The following is a 23,147-nucleotide window of genomic DNA, read 5'->3' as shown; positions in this document are numbered from 1 at the left end:
TGAACACAGTGAGGACTTCAACAAAGACGTAGAAAATAAAAGAATGCATCAAACAGAAGACAGAGCTGAAGAATACAGTAACTGAACTGAAGAATGCCTCAGAAGGTTGTAACAGCAGAGTAGATGAAGCAAAAGAAGGAGCCGCGATCTCTAAGACAGGTCAGTAGCGCTCACCCAAACTGAGCGGCAAAAAGAAAGAAGATCGGAAAGTGAAGGTAGCCTGCGGAACCTATGGGACAACATCAAGAGGAGTAACCACCAGGTTATTTTCAGTTTTTATTGTTAAACAATGTTCCAGTAAACCTAGTTGTACCTATGTACCGTGTTTCCCCGAAAATAAGAGCTAGCCGGGCAATCAGCTCTAATGCATCTTTTGGAGCAAACATTAATATAAGACCCAATCTTACATCATATCGTATGTATCGTATCGTATCATATCATCATATCATATTATATAAGATGTGGTCTTATATTATAATACAATAAGACTGGGTCTTATATTAATGTTTGCACCAAAAGACACATGAGAGCTGATTGTCCAGCTAGGTCTTACTTTCGGGGAAACATGGTACATCTTTGTCGGTTTGTGCAGACATTTCTGCATCAGAAGTTCCCAGGAGCCTAACTCCTGTGTCAAAGCATATGGTTATCTTAATTTGTGAGGACATTGATGGCCCTCCAGAACGGCTGTACCATTTACATTCTCAGGCCCGATCTGCAGCTTTTCAGTGTTTTTTTTTTCATCGTAAAACGAATCTGAGAACCACCAAGGTATCTCAGCATAGGGGAAATTCTGTCAGATTCAGGAATAGTTCTCAGCGGAGGTGAATGAAATCAAACTCAGGGCGTCATCTGGACTCAGCACTAGAACATTCCCAGCCCTCTGTGGCTGAAGTACAACCCTGAGACGTGCTAATGGGCCCAATCTTGCTTGCAAATGACTCAAGTCTGCAAAAGTAATTCACTGGTAACGAAATCAGTCTTTGGGAGTAAATTGTTTCCACTCCCGCCCCTGCCCACAGCCCACAGTGACCTCTTAACTGCCTGTCATGACCATGTTATTTTTCTCCCTGTGGTTTGGAGACCTGCAGCCCCTTTTTGAGGTAATAATTCTGACCCTTCCTATGTATGGCTTTGTTTGGGTTGCTTCTGACCTCACATACTCTTCCCTGAAAGTTAAAAACATCATTGAAGGTCAGGAAGTTTACGTGTTATCTGGCACCAGCTTCCTCTCCCCCATCTCCCTTCGCCATCTGATGTCCTCAGAGCTGGCTCCTGGGCCCTGCCTGGCTTGTCGTGATAGAAATACTTGGGGGAGATTGTCAGAAGTGCTCTGTCCTCAGCCCTCCCCCCAGAAGACTGAGTGAGTAAGGCTCAAGTGAGGCCCAGCATTAGATACTTTTCCAAGTCCCCGTTCTCATCCCCTGAGCACTGGGGACCCCCAGCCCCTTGGGAGCTTGAGTTGCATTCTCTGTAAAATGAGGGCTTGAATGCCCTGAGCTGTCCTGAAGGGAAAGGAGGAGAGGGTTGTCAGGACAGTCATGCCTGGAGACGGGACAGCACAGTTGGTCCTGGGGGTGACCAGCGTGTTGCCCGGTGGCCGTTCCTGGAAGGAGGTGCTGCTTCTGTGGCTCTATTTCTTCACTCCCTTCTGGAGTGACAAACCCAGCTGGGAAGAAGGCAAGACAAACGTGTGCGCCTCCGGTGACACAGACCTGTTGTCAACCCCTCATTGCACAACCTTTAAGGACCCGTTCACTCTGAAATTCTGTGACTGGCCCTCGGTGAAGTGAACCCAACGGTGAAAGCAGCCGCATAAGCTAAGGAGTAGAAAGCTGACGGAAGTACTGAGACACCTGAGCAGTAGCTGGCATGTAGCACAGGTGTTGGCTAAATACTCCGAGCTTTGACATGTTGGGCCTGAGGCCTCAGTCAGCCGGCCGGCAGCTTCTCTGTGGGGTGTGGCCTCTGGTTACCCATGGCCTGGGCTTCTTTGTTGGGCCCTGTGGACTTTGCATTATGAGCGTGGGGCTTTGGAACTTTCCCGTCCATAATGTCTGCAACACTTGTAATCAAGTCGGCTTCGTGCTAAGGGATACATTCTTGCTTATTGCCTTGCATGTCCTCACAGTGGTACTCTTTATAAATGAAAGTGCTGAAACTGCAATTGGCGAAGTCCAGTGAATTTCTTAGTTTTAAAAAAGTTAATAGCATTTGCTCTCACCCTTGCTGCTTTGTAGCAGGTGCCCTAGGTGTCTAGCCACAAAAGTTTAGATGTATCGGTAAAGAAATAGAGTCTTTTTAAAGGAAATTTTTAAAAAAGTGAATGCATTTGATCTCTGTCCAGTAAGGAATATCTAATGCATGCTTGTTACACTTTAAACCATTTCAAATGACAGGTGCCAACAACTCTACTTTGCTTGTAGCCTTAATTTTTCGAAATTAAAAAAAAACCCACCTTTTTATCTGGTATCATAATGGAAAAAAAAAGTGAAGAAAAGCTATATATTCATTTTGATGTTCGCTCTCAAAAGTAGAAGTGTCAACAGTCTTTAACAGCACGGCAATAAAATATAAGACTTGGAGTGAAGAGTCTTCGACTAGGAATCTGATTTACAGGTCTGTGTTATTTAAGAATAACCTTGTGCGTGAAGACAGAAACTCCCAAGGGTCTCTGTTCAGTAGTTCTGTCTCTGTCAGGGGCACCACCATGGACGAGACTGCCCAGGGCCAGGCCTCCGACCTGGAGATTGTCCTGTGTCTGATCCACAGACTGTGACGTTCAGTAAAGGCTGAAGGAGGGGGAGGGGAGGGGGGAGCGGATCTGCGGAATCAGGGAGCCCATCGTTTCCCTCTGACCATTTCCTTTGTGCTTCTGAAGTAGCTCGGTTACTAGAACAGATTGTGAAGAGGAGAAAGGCCATTTTCAATGAGGGGTATAAGCTGCCTTACCGCTTTGGAGAAGTCGAAATTCCAGAGGAAGGTAGGTCGGGAGAAACGTTTAGTTTGGAAGAAAAGTGTGTTCTGTTTAAGACTTTACTCATTCTTCGTTTGGGGCATTTTGTGACCACTTTAGTATCTCCCAGTCACATGGAACCATTCCTGATAACGTTATATAAACAAGCAAACTGTAAATTCTTATTAACAACTTTATTGAGATATAATTCACATGCCGTACATTTTACTCATTTAATGTGTACAGCCATACTTGCCATATCAGCCTGGGTGGAGTGTTCTGTATCATTTGGGTCCTGATGATATATGATAACTTTGAAAGTACAGGGCCTCCTGGTGGTAGGGTTTCAATGTACTAGTGAAGATATTAATTTATTAAATAATACTACAGTACAGGGCCCAAATAATTATTTTAGCTTTCAAAATGCCTAATAAACCTCCGTAAGTAACTTGTTTTTGCAACATCCTTGCTTGCAAAAGGGAGTTTGAGATGTTTGCCCCTCCAGAAATTTCATTGGAATTATACTCGTAAAACTCCCATTCCCCTTAGTGGTGTTGACAGGTTTATTTCCATGTTTTAAATACCGTGTTTCCCCGAAAATAAGACCTAGCTGGACCATGAGCTCTAATGCATCTTTTGGAGCAAAAATTAATATAAGACCTGGTATTATATTATATTATATTATATTATATTATATTATATTATATTATATTATATTATATAAGACCCGGACTTATATTATAGTAAAATAAGACCGGGTCTTATAATTTTTGCTCCAAAAGATGCATTAGAGCTAATGGTCCGGCTGGGTCTTATGTTCGGGGAAACACGGTACATGAAGAAACGAGGCTGTTTGAAGTTTAGAAGCCTAACTTCACAAGCTCTGGAGTACAGCCAAGTGCACAGTGAAAATTTTACTATTTGTTTTCTTTTAGGACTCTTGGTTATATACCTGGAAGTCACTGTGCTGGTTATATTTTTCACTGTTGCTGGTAATGAGGGTTTTAGCAGGTGATAATCAATCCATGCCCTTTTCCTTGAATCATGTTTAGAAACAAATGAGAAATAGGACGCAGGCGTCAGACAGACAGAAACCAAGCTATCAGCTTTATTACTGGTCAAACTGGAAAGCAGGGCTTGGCTGTGCAGCCGCCAGGGTTCCCTTGAAGTCATTGTGAAAAGGTTTGATGCTAGAGCTAGAAAACTCAAAATTACAGTGGCACAAATGAGGGAGAGACTATTTCTCACCTAAAAGTCCAGAGGTGTTGTAGAGTGTTCCACGGTAGCCGGCTCCGAGACTCCTGTCAGTTCGTTGATTTGCTGCGTGTGCGTTCCTTTTCCAAGGTCATCTTGGGGTCTAGAGTGGATGCTCCAGCTCCAGCCATCGTGTATACATTCCAGCCGACAGGAAGGAGGGGGTAAGGGCAGGATGTCTCCATTTAAGGACACACCATTTTTGCTGATATCGCATTAGCGAGAACGTGGTCAGCCCCACCTAACTAGGAAAAGTGCTCAGTTTTCAGCTGGACAACCATGTATCCAGCTAAAAACTGGGAATTCCATTATAGGAGTGGAGGAAGGAGACCTCTGGACAACCTGTACTCTCTGCCACATTCCTGGGTTAAACTTCCCAGCCAGGCAGAGGCAGAGGCAGAGCTAAGACGACCACTGGCCCCTATGGTGCGGGGCACGCTGCTCACCCAGTGCAGAGACTTCCCTTGAGGGGAACCCAGAAAGGGCCGAGCTACACGCGCTCGCTGCCTGCTCACTGTCCTACCTAGAGAGGCCAGTGTTCCTTCTACACTTTCCCTTCCTCACTGAGGCCTGGCTTTTCTGGGGGGCAGTACAGAGAACCATCGTAAGGCAGGAACGCAGCACACGCCTGGGCACCACAATAACAAGGTTTCCTTAGTGTCCCGTCATCTAGCCTGGCTTGGTCTTCACGGTCCTTTCGATTAAGGAATCTTCCTGAATAGTCATAAGAGAGTTCTTCTAATGGCAAGATGTCTCTGGCTGCGAAAAGGGCCAACCTCGGCACCATGGAGTCAGTTCGGACCGGAACCATCAGCAGGTTGGGCTCACAAGAATGGTTCAGGAACCTTCCGACGTTGCCTATGTGCGCAGGGTCCACAAACGTTTCTATGACCCGCCCGTTCCACACGTGTTCCCTTACGGCTATGATGTAATTTGAATCGTGGATCGTTTGTGACTGAATTCTTCTCCGGACTTCAGAGCCTCCTAAGACCTCGCCAGCATATTCGCAGACGAACCGTCCTTTTGGGATGCACTCCAAGGCCCGCAGGCCCCAGCCCTTCTGCTCCGTCTTGAACACCTGGAGACGGAACTGCAGGCCCCGCTGGACCACCCTGTTCCTGCAGCGGTCAGGGCACTGGCACAACACGTTGCATTCGAACACGGGCTGGGCGCACTGCGCTCCCGACGCCATGTGCCTGAGGCGTGCGCGGTCATCGTAGCTGTCCTCGTGCCGCAGGCAGGAGCAAGGACCCGGGCGGCAGGGGGCGCTGCGACAGGTGCATCCGGGAAAGGTGATCTGAGCCGGGTCTGCGTCCGCTCCGGGCCCCGCCACGTGGCTCGGGGTGTACTGCGGGGACAGGTACGGTAAGTGGGCTGGCTTGGCGCCTAGTTCAGAGAGGTTTCCTGCAGCTTCTGGCAGAGACACTTGTTATTTCAATATACGAGTATGTAAAAATAAGACAAAACTGACAGAACAATAAAAATAGTGTGAAGACATCTAATTAAAATAATAGGCATTAATTTTAAGATTTAAAATTCTGTGGTTTCACTTTAGGTATAGGGATAACAATCGCATATATATATGCTTTTTTTCCCTCCTCCTGTCAGGAATTTAAAGCTTTGTGATCCCTTTTGTTTCCCTTTTAGTTTTGGATGTCAGGAAAATCAGTGCTGAATTTAGTTTCTGAATGCTGTTAAGTGTTTTGTCCTTGGCTTTTGATCTTTTTACATTTATCTGATAATACAAATGCATGTATGTATTATTTATTGTGAGTCACTTCAGATCCTTTAAGAAACTCATAAATGATAAATCAATGAAAAATGGCCTTTGGGAGAGAGTCTTCCATTGATTTTTTTGAAATAATTTGTTTTTAATTTGAAGATTATCTAAATTCTTAAATATTCTGTTTTAACAAGACATTATTTATAGTTCTATTTGAATCTTCACAATGTTAAAAACAGGCATTTGGCTAAGAAATTGCAGATGGAATTCTAAAAATCATATTTGTTACACAGATATTAACAGATATTTAAATTTATTGTAGATGTATGCATGTAAAGAAATTCCATTGTTACTTAATGAGAAAGGGATAATATGAAAAAGTTTCTCAAAATTTTACATTTATAAAATGTTACAGGAAAAGAAGAAAGTCCTACGTCTAAAACCTCTGTGTGAAGCCTGGATCTCTGGCTATTTCCTCACTGGCATAAAGAAGCGTATTTTCAAACCCTACAGATTACGTATCTCTCATGAGCCCAGCATATTTCTTTATGAATAGAATAATTCTCGCTTACATGGAACCTAAATCATGCATTTATAACCACTGTTACTGTTCTTGGACCCAGTTTCACTGGGGGCGGGGAGAGGGAGGTTTCCCGACCCCTCCAACAAGCAATGCTGGGTGTCCTACAATTCAACTCAATTCTGACACTCTACCAGGTGACATCACACTCCACAGTTTAAAGGTTCAGTCCTGTAAGACCGCCCACCCCCCACTTCAGGAGCCAGTTGATAGTCTAGGTTGTCACCTGTGCTTCTGACAGACTGGCTAGACATCAGAGGATCCCAAGACCCCCTCCTTGGCTTCAGTTAATTGGCTCGAGTGGCTCACAGAACTCAGAGAAACGTTTTACTCACTAGATCGCCGATTTATCATAAAAGGATGTAACTCAGGAACAGCCAGAAGGAAGCGATGCCCTCCCCAGGTCCCCAGGTGCGTGGGTCTCCCAGCACCTCCACATGTCCACCAACCTGGAAGCTCTCCAAACTCCGTCCTCTTGGGTTTGTGTGGAGGTTCCATTACACAGTCAGGATTGATTAAAGCATTGGCCATTGGTGACTGATTCAACCTCTAGCGCCTCTCCTGTCCCTGGAGTTTGGGGGGCGGAGTTCGTGTGTGTGCAGGGGACTGAAAGTTCCAACTCTCCAATCACTTGTTGCCTCTACTGGCAACCAGCCCCCACACTTAGGTGCACAACAAAAGTCACCTTTATGGTTCTCATCAGACTTAGAAAATTGTGAGACTTTCAGGAGCTCTGTGCCAGAAACGAGGACAAAGACCAAATATATTCTTATTATATATCATAATATCATACCTGCTCGGTTCCAAAAAGGGTTTAATAAGGCCTACGAAGAAGTAGATAAATGAACAATAGGTAAGAAAAGTGAGGCGGAGGCTAAAACAAGAGCAAGCTGGCTGCGCGAGCTGAGACACACACAGTGAGCAGAAGGAACCTGGACACCCGTCGGCCTGAGAGCAGCCATTTCCAAGAGGGACATGTGATTGGACGTGTGGCTTCCACTGTCCATAAGGAGCAACCACCCTGCTCAGAAGCAGCACTGCCTGTTTCCAATATGGAGACTGGAGAGGACTTTCACCAAAGTGTCCATCTAAACCATTCTTTTCCAGGAAGAGTCTCATGGCAGTTTTTCACTCTGACCTGTGGACCTGCTGCCACTGCAGTCGGAAGAGCAGTCCTGCAAGGGACAAGCTGCGCTGCCTGTCATTCAGGGCTGGATCTGAGTATCTAGAGGAATGTTCGAACCTCCTGGTATCGCCCCCTCCCCCTCTGGAGTTTTGCTTTCTACAGGTTCAGTTACCTGGGGTCAGCCATAGTCTGAAAATATTAAATGGAAAATTCGAGAAATAAACATTTTGTAAGTTTCAAGTTGCATGCCTTTCTGAGCAGCGTGATGAAATCTTGCGCCACTCCGCTCTGTCCCACCTGGGCTGTGACTCATCCCTTGTCTAGTGTGTTCCCGCTGTTTACCTTAGTCACTTAGTAGCCTTCTCCATTATCAAAGTGGTTATCAGATATTTTTGTGGGGGGTGAGACCACATTCACAGAACTTTCATTACAGTGCATTATTTTAATTGTTGTATTCTCTTGTTGTTCATCTCTTACTGTGCCTAATTTATAAATTAAACTTTATCATAGGTGTGTATATATGTAGAGGAAAAAGCAGTATATTTAGGCCTTGGTAATATCTGTGGTTTTAGGCATCCATCGGGGTCTCTGAATGTACCCTCCAAGGATAAGGGGGGAACTGCGGTATCTTTCAGTCAACCCTCCATTAATATGGTGTCTCCAGGCCACGCTTTACTAAAGGTACTGAACAGCATAAGGACCTCCGTGGACCTACGCAATTAGATGCAAAACCCTGCACTTGAAAAAATGCCGAGCTGGTGGGAAGGAGTGACATCTTCTGAGAGATGGGGATGAGTGGGGGCACCTGCAGAGCAGGCCTACACTCTGCTTAAAATGTGACTGGGGGTGGACACGGAACTCGCTTCTCTGGGCTGTGTCATTTCTTACAGCTTTAGCTTAGCAGAGATCCCTAAAGGGATGACGGATGGCTTAGAAAAAGAGGACCCATCAGTCAAATTCAGTGACTGCTGGTGTACACAGAATCTACTTCCGGCTTTTAAAAGAGTCAACATGGAAATGTAAGTGGTTAGTAGACATTTTCAGAAGTACTTGTAAAATGAAGACTTTTCTCTCTTAAACTTTTCATGAACAATTCTTTTAAAATGATTTGTTCTTAAAGGCATTAGCACATAGTGCTAATGTATTATATAAATCACTCCTTTTAAAATCAAGCCTGACTTACTGCAGCTGTCTAACCAGGAGAGCGTATCATTCCTTGCTGAACTTATTTGCATGTGGACAGGCTTCGAAAATACTTTTGCTTAGTTTTACTTATAGATTTAAAAAGATTTTGGAGACTCTAGTGATTCTCCAAATCACATTTTTTTTTTTTTTTTTAAATGCAATTTAAACTGGATGCACAATCTACGATCTTTAGAGACTCAGATTACAAATGGTAGCTTATTACAAATGAACTGCAGATATCTTCCAAAGGATAACAGAAACTTCTGGATAAACTTCCCCTTTAAAGAGAGTATTTTTTCCCCCGATGTATGATGTAATCATTGACCCTGAAACCAATAACCATCACAAATCATATTACCTCCATGTTTCCAGTTTCTCCTCCAAAAATGGTTGGTAAAATACCATTCCAGAAATGCATTTCACCTGACTTAGAAAAATGGCTATTCTAAAGTATACCCTTGAAAACTGTGGTCTAATTTAACATGATTATATAATTATCCATCCTTTCAGGTATCGAACTATATATTGAAGTTATTTATTATTTTCAGAAATAATCTGATGTCATTGACCTGTTCTACTCAAATATTTATATGCCATGTGAACTGTCCAATTGTGAATATCTGAAAACTAACGTTAAATGTGTTACAAATTGGGAGTCATCTGACAGGAGCTTAAATACTTCCCACTTGTAACATTCTTTCCATAGTCTGTACCCTATTTCCTGGTACGAAGCCCAGGGCCAAACTGATCCAAAAGGGTGGTACCCTAAGGGTTTCTGTGCTTCTGCTAAGCCAAGGAGAGAGCAAAGGTTGGGGGATGCAACCATAGAAGACATGTTTTTATTTATCCAGCATCCATTCCTGTTCTTCTGATAGTAGCACCCCAACTCCTCTCAGGGGAACACTTCTTGTCTCAGTGGTTTGGAGGGGGTCCAGATTGGGCAGGGACCTATACCCGGCTAATTAGAGCATTATTCATGTTTTTCAACAGTGTTTGGTTCACAGACGGGCACAGGACCTCAGGCGGTTCAATGAAATACAATTCTGAGACTTCTGCTGAAACCATTAGGGAAGACGCACTCTTTTTCCACTGGGGTCATGCAACTGTAGCGTGTTCACCTGGCATGCCAAGTTCTACCACACACATAAGACGTGTGTAGCCAACCACAGGAAAGGGGAGACGGGGTGCAAAGAAGGAAGGTGGTAGCAAGAAATTCAGATGACACTGCTGGGGTGCTTGGGTCCAGATATGCCTGGTTACCACTCTTGAACTTGGCTGTTATGTGAGAAAATTCCTTCCCTTTTTTGCCCTAGTTAGTTTGTGTTATACGTATTTGTGTTTCTTGCAAACAAATGAGTCTTGATTAATCTACACAGGCTGGAAGCTGAGAATGGTTCCAGGAAATGGCTGGATAATTTAGAGAAAGACATAAATGGCTAATAAGCAGTGAGGTCTCGAATTGGGAGGTGAGACTAGAGTGGTGCGAGGTGGCCAGACAGGGAAAGTGTGATGTGGCCTGGAACCCTGTGCAAGCAGTGGAGACCGTGTTAATGCAGAACACGGAACGTCCTACAGGAGACACATACAGAAGCAGGCTCTTCCTAGCGTGTGACTTAGGGCAAGTGACTGGCTAAGCTTTGGGTTAACAACTGTGAAATGGGCACAATATCTACATCTGGATAGGTTCTCATGAAATTTAAATAACATAACACTAGTCAGTGCCAGGCACTTTATAATTCTCAAATAGAAGCTTCATTACATTCTTCTAGATATTATTTCTAGATTGTATATGTAAGACGCCATATATTTCTGGCATATCACTTAATCTCACTAAATATTTCCTTTCTTTCTCACAGATTGCTGTGAAGGAGAAAAATGAGTCCATGTGAAAGCTTACTCTAGTGGCTGGGACGTATGTGTTCGATATGAACTATGCAGGTTATCTAATCGGGTGTTAAAAAACACCCCAGGTTTTGGAGTTAAACTTCTCAGGTTCAAACACATTCAAACCAAAATTAAGTGTAGGAAACCAAGTTATTCTCCCGTTCTTCATTACTTGATGGGGGAAAAACCAAGAGCTGCCCCAGCAGACTTCTTTCGTTCATCCACAAATACTGTTTTACTGCCGATTACATGCATTTGCTGGGACTTAGGAAGAACCACTCAGAAAAACACAAAAGAGGTAAGGATGATGGGATTTTTATCTTTTTTTTTTTTGTATTGTGCTAACATAAGCTTTACATTTTCCTGGCAATGTAGTGAAGTGCAAAATAGACCATGCAAGAGTTGGGAATGAATGTAAAATGCTCAGTGCACAGGACGCACCAGAAACCAGAGACTTGAAAAAATGGGTAGAGATTTCAAGTTTTTTGATAGAAACCTTAGAGAAAATGTTTTACTAAACCATGGTCACCCGAGAAGCCAAAATGGGGGTAGGGGGACAGCATGCTATAAATACACCTCCTTGGCTACTGTCATACACAATCTCTCTTCTCTGAACTAGACCTGCACATAATGCATGCACTTTGGGATGTAATGGCATAGACTGGGGGCTCTCTAGTTGTACTAAGTGCATGGGTCTTGTCTTTTCAACAACTACATGTCTCAAGGACAGGCGTGGTCATGCAGTTTGGGGTGTGGCAGGGCGAGGGGTCAGATTCCTATCCATTGACCTAGGACAGAGCAGGTGACTCAGGAAATATTTTTTGATTGCTTGATTGCAGTTCTTGATAAATTTTGATGGGAGGTCTGACTTTTCTGAATTACATTCTGTAGAAGCCCCAGAAACTTAAGTATGTATGACATCTCACAATCTTCTGGGCTTAAAACCCAGGCCTTGATTCTGAATTTTAAGGAAGTGCTATGAAAATCTTCATTCCTTTTTTGGTTGTTTTGAAACACCAGCTACAAGAATCTTTGTACTTGGCCTCTAGCCCCATGAGTTTGCTTTTGCTCCAAGCAGCTATTAGGAGACTGTGAGCCAGATAATTCTTTTCAAGGCAAAGTTGAGATCTTAAAAAGGATGTTTGAAGCTGGTTTCAGAAACCTGAAAAATGGCTAGATCCAACTCTTAGTTCAAGAAAATCAGTGTGTGTTTTCCTACTTAGGTTTCATCACCAATGGCATTATGATATGCGTGCTTTCAATCCGGGCATCTGAGTGTTCTTGCCTTTTCACGGAGTACCCCAAAGTTAACTAGACACAAAGGTGTTTTTCACTTGAATTTTTCTTGCCTTAATTCTTATGTGTGCACATGCCTGTGAAGGCACGGTTTGGGGCAAGCGAGCTGTTTTTTGACTTTATAAGACTGCTTTTTGTGCTCCATTAATATATGGAAGCAAATTAGCTGAAGGCACTTTCAGGCTTGTCATTTAAATGTTTCAAGCAACTTTTATCTTCTTGGTAAGACTATAAACTCCCTGTGGGGGCAGAGCCCCAGAAAGTAGTTTCCAGGCTCTCGGCCTCACATAGAAAGGTGTTGGCTCAGGTAGTAAATGGCCAACTGTGATTGCATGGCCATCAGCTGTGGCTAATTGGCCGTCAGCTGTAACCAGTGAGCCATTGGCCACTAATATAACTGCTGTGGCTATGCTAGCAGAAGGAGAAGAGGAGGAAGAATGGGGCCTAGCAAGAAGATGGCGGCTGGGCTGGCAAGCGCGGATGACGGTTTGCGGACAGTGTGAATCCAGCCTCCAGTGAGAGTATAGTGCCGCCAGAGAGAATATAGTGGTATGACTCCCCTACCTATGGCTCCGTGGGTGTTCCTTTTTGGCCTCACCATATCCTGCGTTCTTGTATGGGGAGCAGGAGCAGAGACCCCGCAGGCCTCCCTGCACGACAAATGGCGCAGCGAGCAGGGTCTCCCGCACGACAAATGGCGCAGCGAGCAGGGTCTCCCGCACGACAAATGGCGCAGCGAGCAGGGTCTCCCGCACGACAAATGGCGCAGTGAGCAGGGTCTCCCGCACGACACTCCCCAAGGAAGGGATCTTGTCTTCTTTCTCTAACTCTTAACTCTGCCCAGAGCTGTGCATGTAGCCAGGCAGCTAGAACACTGTGAGATGGAGTCTGTCCTGATTTTCATTTATGCCCATCAACGGTGGGTATCAGGATCAGTCACAAAGCTTACTCCCCCCCCCCCCTTTTTTTTATAGCAATCAAGTGCTTTCTATCTGCCTAAGGTCAAGGGCAGGAATTGTGTTGTCACCATTTTATCTTATATGCCCATCTTAACATGGTGCCTGGCACATTATAGGCACTCAGTTATTTGTTGAATAAAAAAAAATACGTATCAGTGTTTTTGACCAGATATTCAGCAGTGTTTGGCTTTGAATAAGCTTTTAGGAATCAGTGTTTATTTAATATGCCAACTGTGTCATTAACCATAAACTGTCGAGGGTAGTTTGAGGAAAAATAACCATTTCTGACTCAACATCCTGCTCTACTCTTTGAAAATTGCTATTGAGTCTACTGTCTTATTTGATCCTCAAACAACCGTAGGAAGCAGGATGGACAGACAGGGTTCGATTGCAATGGACGTGACAAGGGCGTAAAGTTTTAATTATTTTCATTTTGCGGATGAAGAAACTCAGGCTCTGAGAAATAGCTAAGATGGCTAGGACTTCAACCTGTGTCCCCCACCTGCAAGTCCAGTGCTCTTTCCACTGCAACATTGTTTTTTTTCTTTTTCTGGTCATTATTCCTTAGGCAGCATGCGGGTCAAGGTCCGAGGAGTGAGAAAGGTAGAGAAGAAAGGGCGTTGAGGTAGTACTAGTAGTGCATGTTTATTGAGTTTTCAGCAAGCCAGGAACTGTATGTACTTGTAATTCTCAACGCAACCCGGCAGAGAGGCACTATTACTGTAATTGTACACGGGAGGGCCCTAAGGCTTAGCTGAGGCTGGTTTCTATTTGCCCAAGATCTCACAGCATCAGGGAGACACAGCTAAGTCGGATTCTAGGGGCCAAGCTTTCAACCTTGACACTTGGCTGAGATCCCTTAATAAGCCCCATCCATACCTTACCTTACATACGAGACACCTGAGCCCAGAGAGGTAGATGATTTGCCCCGTATCTCCCAGTGAGTTCTGGGGACAGAACAAGGGCAAAAAGCCAGGTTCTCAGGACTCTTTCCAAGGGACCTCACCAAACTTTTAGTTTTGCCTTTCAGGGAACTGCCTGACTATGGGCAGAAAAGAGGAACACTCTTGTTAAGGTCGTTATGGAGGGTTAATAGAAAAAGACCCAAATCTGTGCTTTTAAGAGCTATTCCCGCCCGCGAATAGCTGTGCGATGGGGTAAGCAAAGAGGTGGAGACGTTTGGAGACCACCTGCAGTGTAAGTCACCCACAGAAGTACGACCACGTGGGAGGGGGGCGCGCACAGCTCTCGCGGCCATCTAGCCCCGCCCCCACCTGGAAAGCGCCAACCCCGCCTCCGTGGCTGCGCGCGCAGCGCTCGTGGCCTTCAAGCCCCGCCCCATACTGGAGGGCGAGCGCTCAGGCGCACCGCTGTCTCGGAGTCCGAGCCCTGCCCCGTACCTGGAAGGGCTCTGGCCCCGCCCCCGGGGGCCACACGCTCACAGGCAAGTTCTCCAGGCCGCAGGCGATATCCAGCTCCTCCGTGGGGGCTTCAGGGTCCTCTTCAGAAGCTGCCATCCCATCCCGCAAAGCTACTTCGTCCGGTCACGAAGCGCCTGCCGCCTAGACGAGGTTGAGCCTCGCAGAGGTTGCTGGGAGTCGTGGTCCCTTGGCCCCACTGCCTCATGGGAGATGCAGTTTTTTCCTTTCCTGTCACAAGTGGCCTGTGAGCGCGTCTCCTCCCTGGACCCTCAAGCTTTCCTTAACTTTTTGGTCGGGCTCGCCCCTTGTTTCGAGCCAAATGCACAACAAACAATGCAAAACCTTGTAAGGTATGGACAAAGCTTTGGGAACGCAAGATGAAGTGATTGAATTTTTTCTGTGAGCCTCAGGCAGGGCTTCAGAGGCGAGGTCATTCGTGCAGGTTTCTGAGGGCTTCGAAGCTGGGGGTGCGGGTGAGGGGGGCGCGCACCTGACGGGGAAATGCGCCCGGGCTTCTGAAGATCTGGAGCTTCCGAGGAGGTTGGGTGACGCGGCGGGGTTCGCTCAGGCGGCAGAATGGCTTGTGGGGCGCCCCCTCCCTGGCAGGTGTCTTCCCGAGGGGCCCTCGCCGCCCTAAAACCCCTCCCGCCAACGTTCCCGCGTCCCCGAAATTGCTGAGTCCAGTGGAATACTGTCTGACTTACCAAAGCTCTTCCCCCTGGTCCTTCTGGAAGTTTCTCTCCTCGTGGCTTGTGCCGGCCGTGTCCTGGGTGCCCCTCGGTCCCCGAGTGTGCAGAGAGCCCTTGCTTCCTTCTGCCTCAGTTTCCCTGCAGTGTGGGGGGTGTCACTCGGGTGTCCGCCCCAGACCTTCCCTCCCGTCCTCCGGGCTCCTCGGGGACCGCAGCTCCAAGTGCGGTCACACCGTGTTCGGTGCTCAGCTTGCGGCCCGGACTCCGATAACCAACCAATTGTTGGACGGTGCGGCCTCCTGTGTCGTAAGCACCTCAAGCTCCGAACGACCCGAGTCGACTTATTCTGCAAATCTGCCTTTTCTCCTTTAGAATAAACTGGGACAGTAATTTGGCGATGATCCCAGAGCTGGCAAAGCGTTTGCTCGCATCCCTGCTCTCAGACCAGAACTAAGAACTTCCCGCCAAATCTTGTTGATTCCACTTTCATAATGTTTTCCATTTCTTCTCACTTACTCTCAGGCTCTTGTTTTTTTTTTTTTTTTTTGCCTAAGCGATTGAAGTAGTTTTTGTTCAAGCCTGACAGTCCCCACACCCCCAAATACCCTTCCTGCTGCTTCTACAGCCCTCTTGTGAGGACGCACTTCCGATTGTTACCACTGTTTAAAATCCTGGATTTGCTCCACGTTTATCTCAGAGTCCACCTTCTATATCCTGGTCCTAAGGCCCTTGAGGATCCTACCTATTTCGTTGGGCTCTGTGTTCAACCCCATGAGATACGGCTGCACACTTGCTCTTAAGAATTAGTCGTTTGTGTAATGCAATTGGCTGTATATAATTAAAGGATGTAAGGGACGGTTAGGGAAAGTGCTGTGGAACTTCATAGAGGGCAAGATTATTTCTAGTTGGGGAAATCAGGGAAAGCTTCGTGGGAAAAGGGCTGTTTGCCATAGGCCTTGATGAGTGGATAGGATTTAGCAAGATTAGGAAAGGGCGCTCCGAAGGAACAGCTGGAGTGAAGGGATAAAGAGAAAGGTGTGTCTAGGAAAGAGCAATTTCAGATTGGCTGGAGACCAGGTTTATTTCATTTTCAAACATTGTCAACAATGAAGGAATTTTGTAAATAGCAAAAGAACATACTGTTCTTGCATTTTAAGACAAGCTCTTGAACATTGATTGCATGCACGGTGCTGTTAACCAGTTTGGGGAAGGAACCCATGAAGAGGACGTGGTACCCGAGGGGAGCTTCCAGGCCAGCAAACAAATAGCTGTATCCACCCAGAAGTTACTAAGATCCATGAGAGTGGATGAAGAAAGACTATAGGAGCAGTGAGGAGAACCGGTGCTTGTAAATTATTATGCTGTTTTCATTCTTTGAGTCTTTCTTGGTAGTATTGTCTGCCCTTTGGAAAAATGCTTTGAACAATCCATTCGATTTCATTTTATTTTCTGAAGCTGTTAGTGATGGTGCTTCCAGAATAAAGTTTTCAGTTCATGTCAGCCCTTCAGTTTAATTTGGTTTTATCTTGCTGTCGAGGATCCAAAAGTATTTATATAGTTTGAGGTTAAAATAATGAGAGGATGTTTGCAGCCTGCTGTAGCCAGTCTGTAGACTTTCAGGCAGTCAGTTTTTCATCTTTTCCAGGCCTAAGAACCGATCTTATTTTCTCGGGACAGTGTTCTTCATGGACCAGGAGCCTGGAATCTCGAAATTGTTCTGAAAACCATTATATCTACATGGTGACAAAAATGTATACCTGGACATGAATGAGTTGCCCAGATTGACTGCTATAAATAAACATCGTCTGAATATTATATCATTACTCAAATTTCTTTTAGCTTTTTCACTGGCAGAAGAGAACCTAATCTGATCAATAATAAAGAAAAAAATTAAAGAGAAAAAATAATGCAATGTAGTAAAACTCTAACATTCTATAGGTTCAATTGTCTTTGGCTAAATTGTGGAGTATGACTATATGACCTTGCCCTTTTTCGTTTGTTTGTTTGCTTTTAACAAGAATGGCCTTAAATTGAGATGTTTATCTTCTGCCTTTTTTTGACAGAATTTTAAATGAACTTGGCATGATTTTATATTCAGAAGCCATTCTTTCATCAAAGTCTTGCTAGCATTATCTGAGCTTAATCTGGAATATAATTTATAGCCAGTGATGAAATGTCTAAAGTCAGCAGAAGTTATGTATTTGGTGGTGTTAATGACAGCATGAATAGAGTAGTTTGGAACATCTTAGCTTTCCAATAATAACAATCACTACTAGATATGAAGTAGGCCTAGTATAAGCACTGGATTTTTTCATCAAACAAGATTGTGTGATGAAATCATTTTGAAGAGAACAATGTATAGTGGTTGATACTTTTTAGGGTTTCTGCCGAATTCGTTGACTCTATCCCTTCTGAGAACGTGCCAGCCCATCATATGGGATAGGCTCACTGGCCAGTCATGTTTGTATTTCACAACCCCCTAAGCCTTGGCCCACGTTTTTGACTCTGGATGCACACCTGATTCAAGCTAGGCCAATCAGATTCTCTTGATGAGTAGCTGAGACCAAAGAACAGTTAAACTGCGTGTATAACTTGGGAGCTGACAGGTAGCTTTTTTTGGGTACATTGATGGAGAAGCAGAGAAAAGTCAGTCTTCCAAGACAAAAATGAGCCAGACAGTGACAAGGGGAGAGGACTTCTTAGTTCCTGCCACCTGTCCGTTTCTGGTTCCAAGCCCTTTCTGATTCGCATGACATATTTCTATTCTTATAACAAATTCTTCCTTTGGGTTTAGATTAAGTCAGTGTGGTTTCTGTTCGTTAGTCAAAGAATTTTGACCAGTGAAAATGATGAAATTATTAGTACCATTATTATTATTAGAAAGTGTGGGCTGGATAACAAGCTACTGTACAGAGTTGACGTCTATGAATTTGTGTTCATTTTACAAGTTGATAGGTTATATATATTTTTTAAAGTTGGTAAGGTTTTTTGAACACTTTACCTTTCTGATGTGTCTTTGCTAAAGAATGCTTATCTGGGGCCGGCCGGTGGCTCAGGTGGTTGGAGCTCTGTGCTCCTAATGCCGAAGGCTGCTGGTTCGATTCCCACATGGACCAGTGGGCTCTCAACCACAAGGTTGCCGATATGATTCCTTGACTCCTGCAAGGGATGGTGGGCTGTGCCCCCTGCAACTAACAACGGCAACTGGACCTGGAGCTGAGCTGCGCCCTCCACAACTAAGACTGAAAGGACAACAACTTGACTTGGAAAAAGCCCTGGAAGTACACACTGTTCCCCAATAAAGTCCTGTTCCCCTTCCCCAATAAAATCTTAAAAAAAAAAAAAGAATGCTTACCCAAAACAATATGAATAAAAATTTATATCAAAAAGCAGTAAAAAATATGAAACTTCTGTCTAGTGGAAGGGATAATATAGTAGCAAAGATAATAGTTATATTTCTCATATATGCCCAATATTATAAAAAGGTAGCAAAATAGAAAGTAAATTGGAAAAAAATGGCTTTTTAGTAGCTGAGATTTTATGTCAAAGTGTGGTATGTGGATCATTTTGCAATAAGAAAAATTATGGCAGTTGATTAAAATGACTTGAAGTCATATTTTACAAAATTATGATCCTGTGTTCTTTATACTTTCCAAAAGACAGTAGTTTATATTTTTGTGCTTAGTCTGCTAGTAAACATATGTTTTCAGCAGAATAGAAAACTTGCATCTTATCCTATTTTTTTACCATTGCACTGTGGTTTAATGAAATCCATAAATTTCCTTATTGATAGGACAACAAAAACATCAGATATAACCTCAATCAGAACAATTAGTGTAAGTACTTTAGTTGTGAATATCCAGAATGGATGATTATAGAATAGCAATTCATAATGGCATGCGATCAAATGAGGATTGTTGATAATAGGTGAAGAAGTGAAAGAAGAAAATTATGTACTTATTTAACCTGAAATGTCACCAGCAAGAAATTAATTTCACTCATCAAAGACAGATGATCAAATTTATTACCAGGTGTATTCAAATACTATTACCAAGGCTATGAGAACAGACTTGCTCTGTTTGCAAGTTGACCTTGAAAGGCACAGCTTTTCACACATTTTCATTTTGACTTGGGAAAGAAGCTTTGCATATTACCTAGAAGGATACCACCTATGAGCAGCACATCATGACTTTTAAAAAGTCCAAGACATTCCTTCTCATTTGTAATGTGACACATGGGCCGACCTCTGCTACTTGAAGTTTTGAAAGCAAAGATGTATATCCTTTGAAGTTTAGTACCACAAATGTCTTGTTTCAGAGGACGCTCCCCAGAATCTTTAAGCCCATATCTGCAAGGGTCTACAGGGTTATTTCACTAGATACTCCCAAGTATCATCTGAGACCAGAATTCTTAGGGATCACATTAAATTTCAGCTTCTTTTAATTCTACTTTCCTGCAACTGTCTAGACCCCTATCAGCATTTTCACTCTAGCTCTGATTCTGGTATTTGGAGATGGAACCAAAGCAACTGAAAGACTAATGTGAAGAATTCTTCTCAAGTGCTCAAGACTAACCTTGGCTAATGTATCAGGAAAAAAATTGATGATACATATTTATTTTTAGATATTTCAACCAGGAAAAATTTGGTATGAAATACAGAGGAAAAAGCCCTTTTCTTTTTCATGATCTCTGCAAGTGTTCGTGTGTTAAAGCCAGCGCCATTTCTGTGAGTAGGTGGGCGTTTAGGCATGAACTGAGGAGTAATGGCTGTGGAGACTGCCCCCCCTCGATGGTCCAGAGAGACCTTCCCAGCGTCTGAGTGCAGTGCCTGACACCCCATCCTGACACGTTCTCCCTCTTGTGTCAACATTACTTTCTCCAAACCACACTGTTCTTTTAGAACTCCAATGTTTCTGGGCATGAGAAAAGTGGCAGACACATACACATTTTATCATATTCCTTTCCTTCCCGAGAAGGAGACGCCTTGAGCCAGAACCTGAGGGGAATTGCTGAAGAGGAAATGACAGACAGATCAAATGAACACTGAGCACTTACTACCTTCTCTGGCAATGTCCCGACATTTCAACGATGGTGAAAAAGTTCTGTATTCTGTTTGATACACTAGCCACCGGCCACATGTGACTGTTCATTACTTGGAATGTGGGTAGTGTGATTGAAGAACTGAATTTGTAACATTAATTAGTTTGATTTAAATAGCCATATATAGGTAGTGGCTACTGTGTTGGACAGCACATTTGTAGACAGTATCACTGAACACTACATACATTTCTTATTGAATCTTCACGATAATTCCTTGAAGTAGGCAGTATTCTCACTAGTGCACAAGATCTGGAACTGAATTGAAGTTCAGATAAATTAAGTAAATTTTTCACGGATTCCCACATGTATGAGTGGGGTTGGGGACCAGATCTGAAACTCCACCTCTGAAGACTGCAATGTGTTGCCATGTTCAGAGGTTGTCTGTCTTCCAGCTGCTATGGAGGAAGTAAAGGATTAGAAATCATGAAATTAAAATACGTAATATTTCATCTTATTTGAAAGTATAGTAATTCATGTCGTGAAGAGCATTATGTGACTTGAGGGTTTTTATTTTTTTATTTTTTAAGGGCTGTGCCTTTGGACTTTGAAAAAACAATCAGTTGAATTCGTCTGCCTGAAGAGAAATCTTGATCCCACTGCTGGGTATTCTTCTCCTGGAGCCTGGCTAGTGAGACAGTCTATTCAGCTTCTGAGGGCTCAGCCTTGTAACAGTTAACCGTCAGTACTATAAGATCTATCTGTCTGTCTGTCTGTCTGTCTGTCTGTCTACCTACCTATCATCCATCTATCTATCTCTCTCTCTCTCTCTCTCTCTCTCTCTCTCTCTCTCTCTCTCTATCTATCATCTTTCTTTCTTTCTTTCTTTCTTTCTTTCTTTCTTTCTTTCTTTCTTTCTTTCTTTCTTTCTACCTACCTATCATCCATCTATCTATCTCTCTATCTCTCTATCTCTCTATCTCTCTATCTCTCTATCTCTCTATCTCTCTATCTATCTATCTATCTATCTATCTATCTATCTATCTATCTATCATCTATCTTTCTTTCTTTCTTTCTTTCTTTCTTTCTTTCTTTCTTTCTTTCTTTCTTTCTACCTACCTACCTACCTACCTACCTATCACCTATCTGTCTCAGGTATACTATATATACCTGAGAAAGGGGGCTGAATAACAAATCTATTGCATATATCATTCTGTCTCTCTTGGTAGTATAATAATAAAAATTCAGAGAAAATCACCAATTTATGAATGGCCATAGAAGCAATTTCTAGTTCTACTGTTAATCTTTTAGGCATTTTTAATAAGTGAATGGAAGCAACAAATTGCTCTATTCCTGTGGCGCTCGGGAGAGGCAAAAATAGGTGGCTTTTTGAACTCTAGAAACTTTCAGCTTCAAAATGAAAGGCCAGAAGGTTACTTTTATGGGAGACCAAACTTTTTTTGCAACAGTAAGAGGGTTTTCTCAGGGTCATTCTCACCCTAAATCTTCCACCTCAGTTAGATATTCTAATTTCACTGTGTGACTAATGAATGACTGATCATATTTTATAGCCTGAATCCTTCTCTAATCCTGATTATAGCTTTAATCCCTACACTTGGAAAGTCTCCCTTTTCATTTAGCTGTTCCCTTGTAATTTCTAATTTGCTCGGGTTTTTTTCAGTCAAATATTTTCAAACCTATTTGCTTTAATAAAGTTTCAGCTCTGGAAGATTAAATTTCATGTTCTGGAATTTACCTGTGAGGTCAGCTTAGAAGAACATTGAGTATAATTTGCTTTCTGACAGGGCCTGGACATAACCTGGTTGATGACACAGGAAACCACTTCTCATGGAGGATGAAACATGTGAGTTTTCTCATCACCTCTTAGCAAAGTAATTAAAGTTTTCCCCAAAAGTGGTCTTTTGTTTTTACTTGGTAAATTAAACAGGAAGTTCAGACCGTGCTTTCCAGACCCTAGATTTTGTAGGTGTTGCTGGGACTTCTGTCTTAATGAAGTCTGGCAGTACCTCTTCAGGTGAGACAGCCAATTTTACCTTTGCTCTGGCACTGAGTCCAGCCATCTGCTCTAGGTCTGGCTTTCAAACACAAAGGGAAAATGTAAAGTATAGCCAAGTTGCTGGTGACAGCTGGTGGGAAAAAGAATCATCGTGTTTGACAGTGTCCTTTGGAAACAGACTGGAGGTGAATCAAATATAACAGATCACCTCTTCTCACAGATGCCTGCAGGCTAGTTGGAATTTTAACTTCTGACTCACCTACCTTATTTCTACTTCTTGGAGAAGCCCCTTCCTGTCACATGCTGTGTCATCTACATGTTCTTGGATAAAGGGACTGTGTCAACCAACATTAAAGCAGGTATTGCACTCAGCAAAGTGCCTTGTGGCTGTGCTATTTGTTTCAGCCTCCGTGTATTTTTAAATCAGGAATTATCCCGGGCAGAATTTCTGTATTCTAGGCCACATAGTCATCTTAGCGATATTACTAAGCCAATACTTAACTTTTTTCCTCCATTAAAAAAGTCTGCACTAATTAGTATAGCTAAGTAAGGAAAAACTTATTGTACATGAATACCTTTTACATTTGCACTATTGCAATTCCAAACCATTTGGAGTAAATCACATTCTAAGCCCCTTTTTTGCAACTACTTAGTTGTTTCAGTTTTTTAGCAAGCAGATGGAGCTATGGCAGACCCTTAAACCTAGTTAGTTTCTGGAAACAGCCTTATATCTTAAGAAACATGTGTTAGCATTGGGGTGAGGTAGGTGAAGAGCTATGAGAGTGACATCAGCCTTACAGGACATTTCTTGTTTCCCTTTTTGGAAAGTGTCTGGACTTCATGGTAATTCAGTTTTCAACTTTGTACTTGGAACCTTAATTTTGTCTTTCCCCAAAGGTCAATATAAAGCACCCATTTTCTGCCAAGGGCCAATGAAACAGGAGCACGGGATCAGTGAGAGACGTGGTAAAAAGCGGCTTCATTTTCTTCCCTTGGAGAAATAGAAAATGCTTCTTCACT

General features: G+C 43.4%; 2 protein-coding genes across 10 annotated transcripts in view; one reads left to right on the top strand and one right to left on the bottom strand.

Annotated features, from left to right (window-relative positions):
- SUMF1 (sulfatase modifying factor 1) overlaps positions 1-23,147 on the top strand; it is a 278,602-nt gene that overhangs the window by 79,053 nt on the left and 176,402 nt on the right. The window contains exon 9 of one of the 8 annotated variants that reach the window (XM_019723725.3): positions 7,621-7,879. The exons of 6 other annotated variants lie outside the window; for them this stretch is intronic. In XM_019723725.3, the coding sequence (XP_019579284.3) occupies positions 7,621-7,650 (30 nt within the window). In that variant the 3' untranslated portion in view covers positions 7,651-7,879. Of the gene's footprint in view, positions 1-6,348; positions 6,627-7,620; positions 7,880-23,147 lie in introns of those variants that run through there. One more of the 8 variants, XM_088798102.1, reaches the window with a different exon arrangement.
- Positions 4,036-15,490, bottom strand: LOC109443418 (histone-lysine N-methyltransferase SETMAR-like). Of its 2 annotated transcripts, XM_074312231.2 has the most exons (3): positions 15,089-15,490; positions 14,364-14,612; positions 4,036-5,558 (listed from the first exon to the last, which is right to left on the bottom strand). In XM_074312231.2, the coding sequence occupies exons 2-3, from the start codon at positions 14,478-14,480 to the stop codon at positions 4,755-4,757; spliced, it is 921 nt and encodes a 306-aa protein (XP_074168332.2). In that variant the 5' UTR covers positions 14,481-14,612; positions 15,089-15,490; the 3' UTR covers positions 4,036-4,754. The 2 variants fall into 2 exon arrangements, 1 of the variants encoding a protein (XP_074168332.2); XR_012489544.2 differs by lacking the exon at positions 15,089-15,490 and having other exon boundaries at positions 5,421-5,620; positions 14,364-14,741.

The sequence above is a fragment of the Rhinolophus sinicus genome, chromosome 5, assembly GCF_057876585.1.
Source record: "Rhinolophus sinicus isolate RSI-liver-muscle chromosome 5, RSI-T2T, whole genome shotgun sequence".
In the NCBI taxonomy this organism is placed as follows: domain Eukaryota; kingdom Metazoa; phylum Chordata; class Mammalia; order Chiroptera; family Rhinolophidae; genus Rhinolophus; species Rhinolophus sinicus.
Note: the sequence above shows the minus strand (reverse complement) of the source record. Positions and strands in the feature narration are given on the sequence as shown.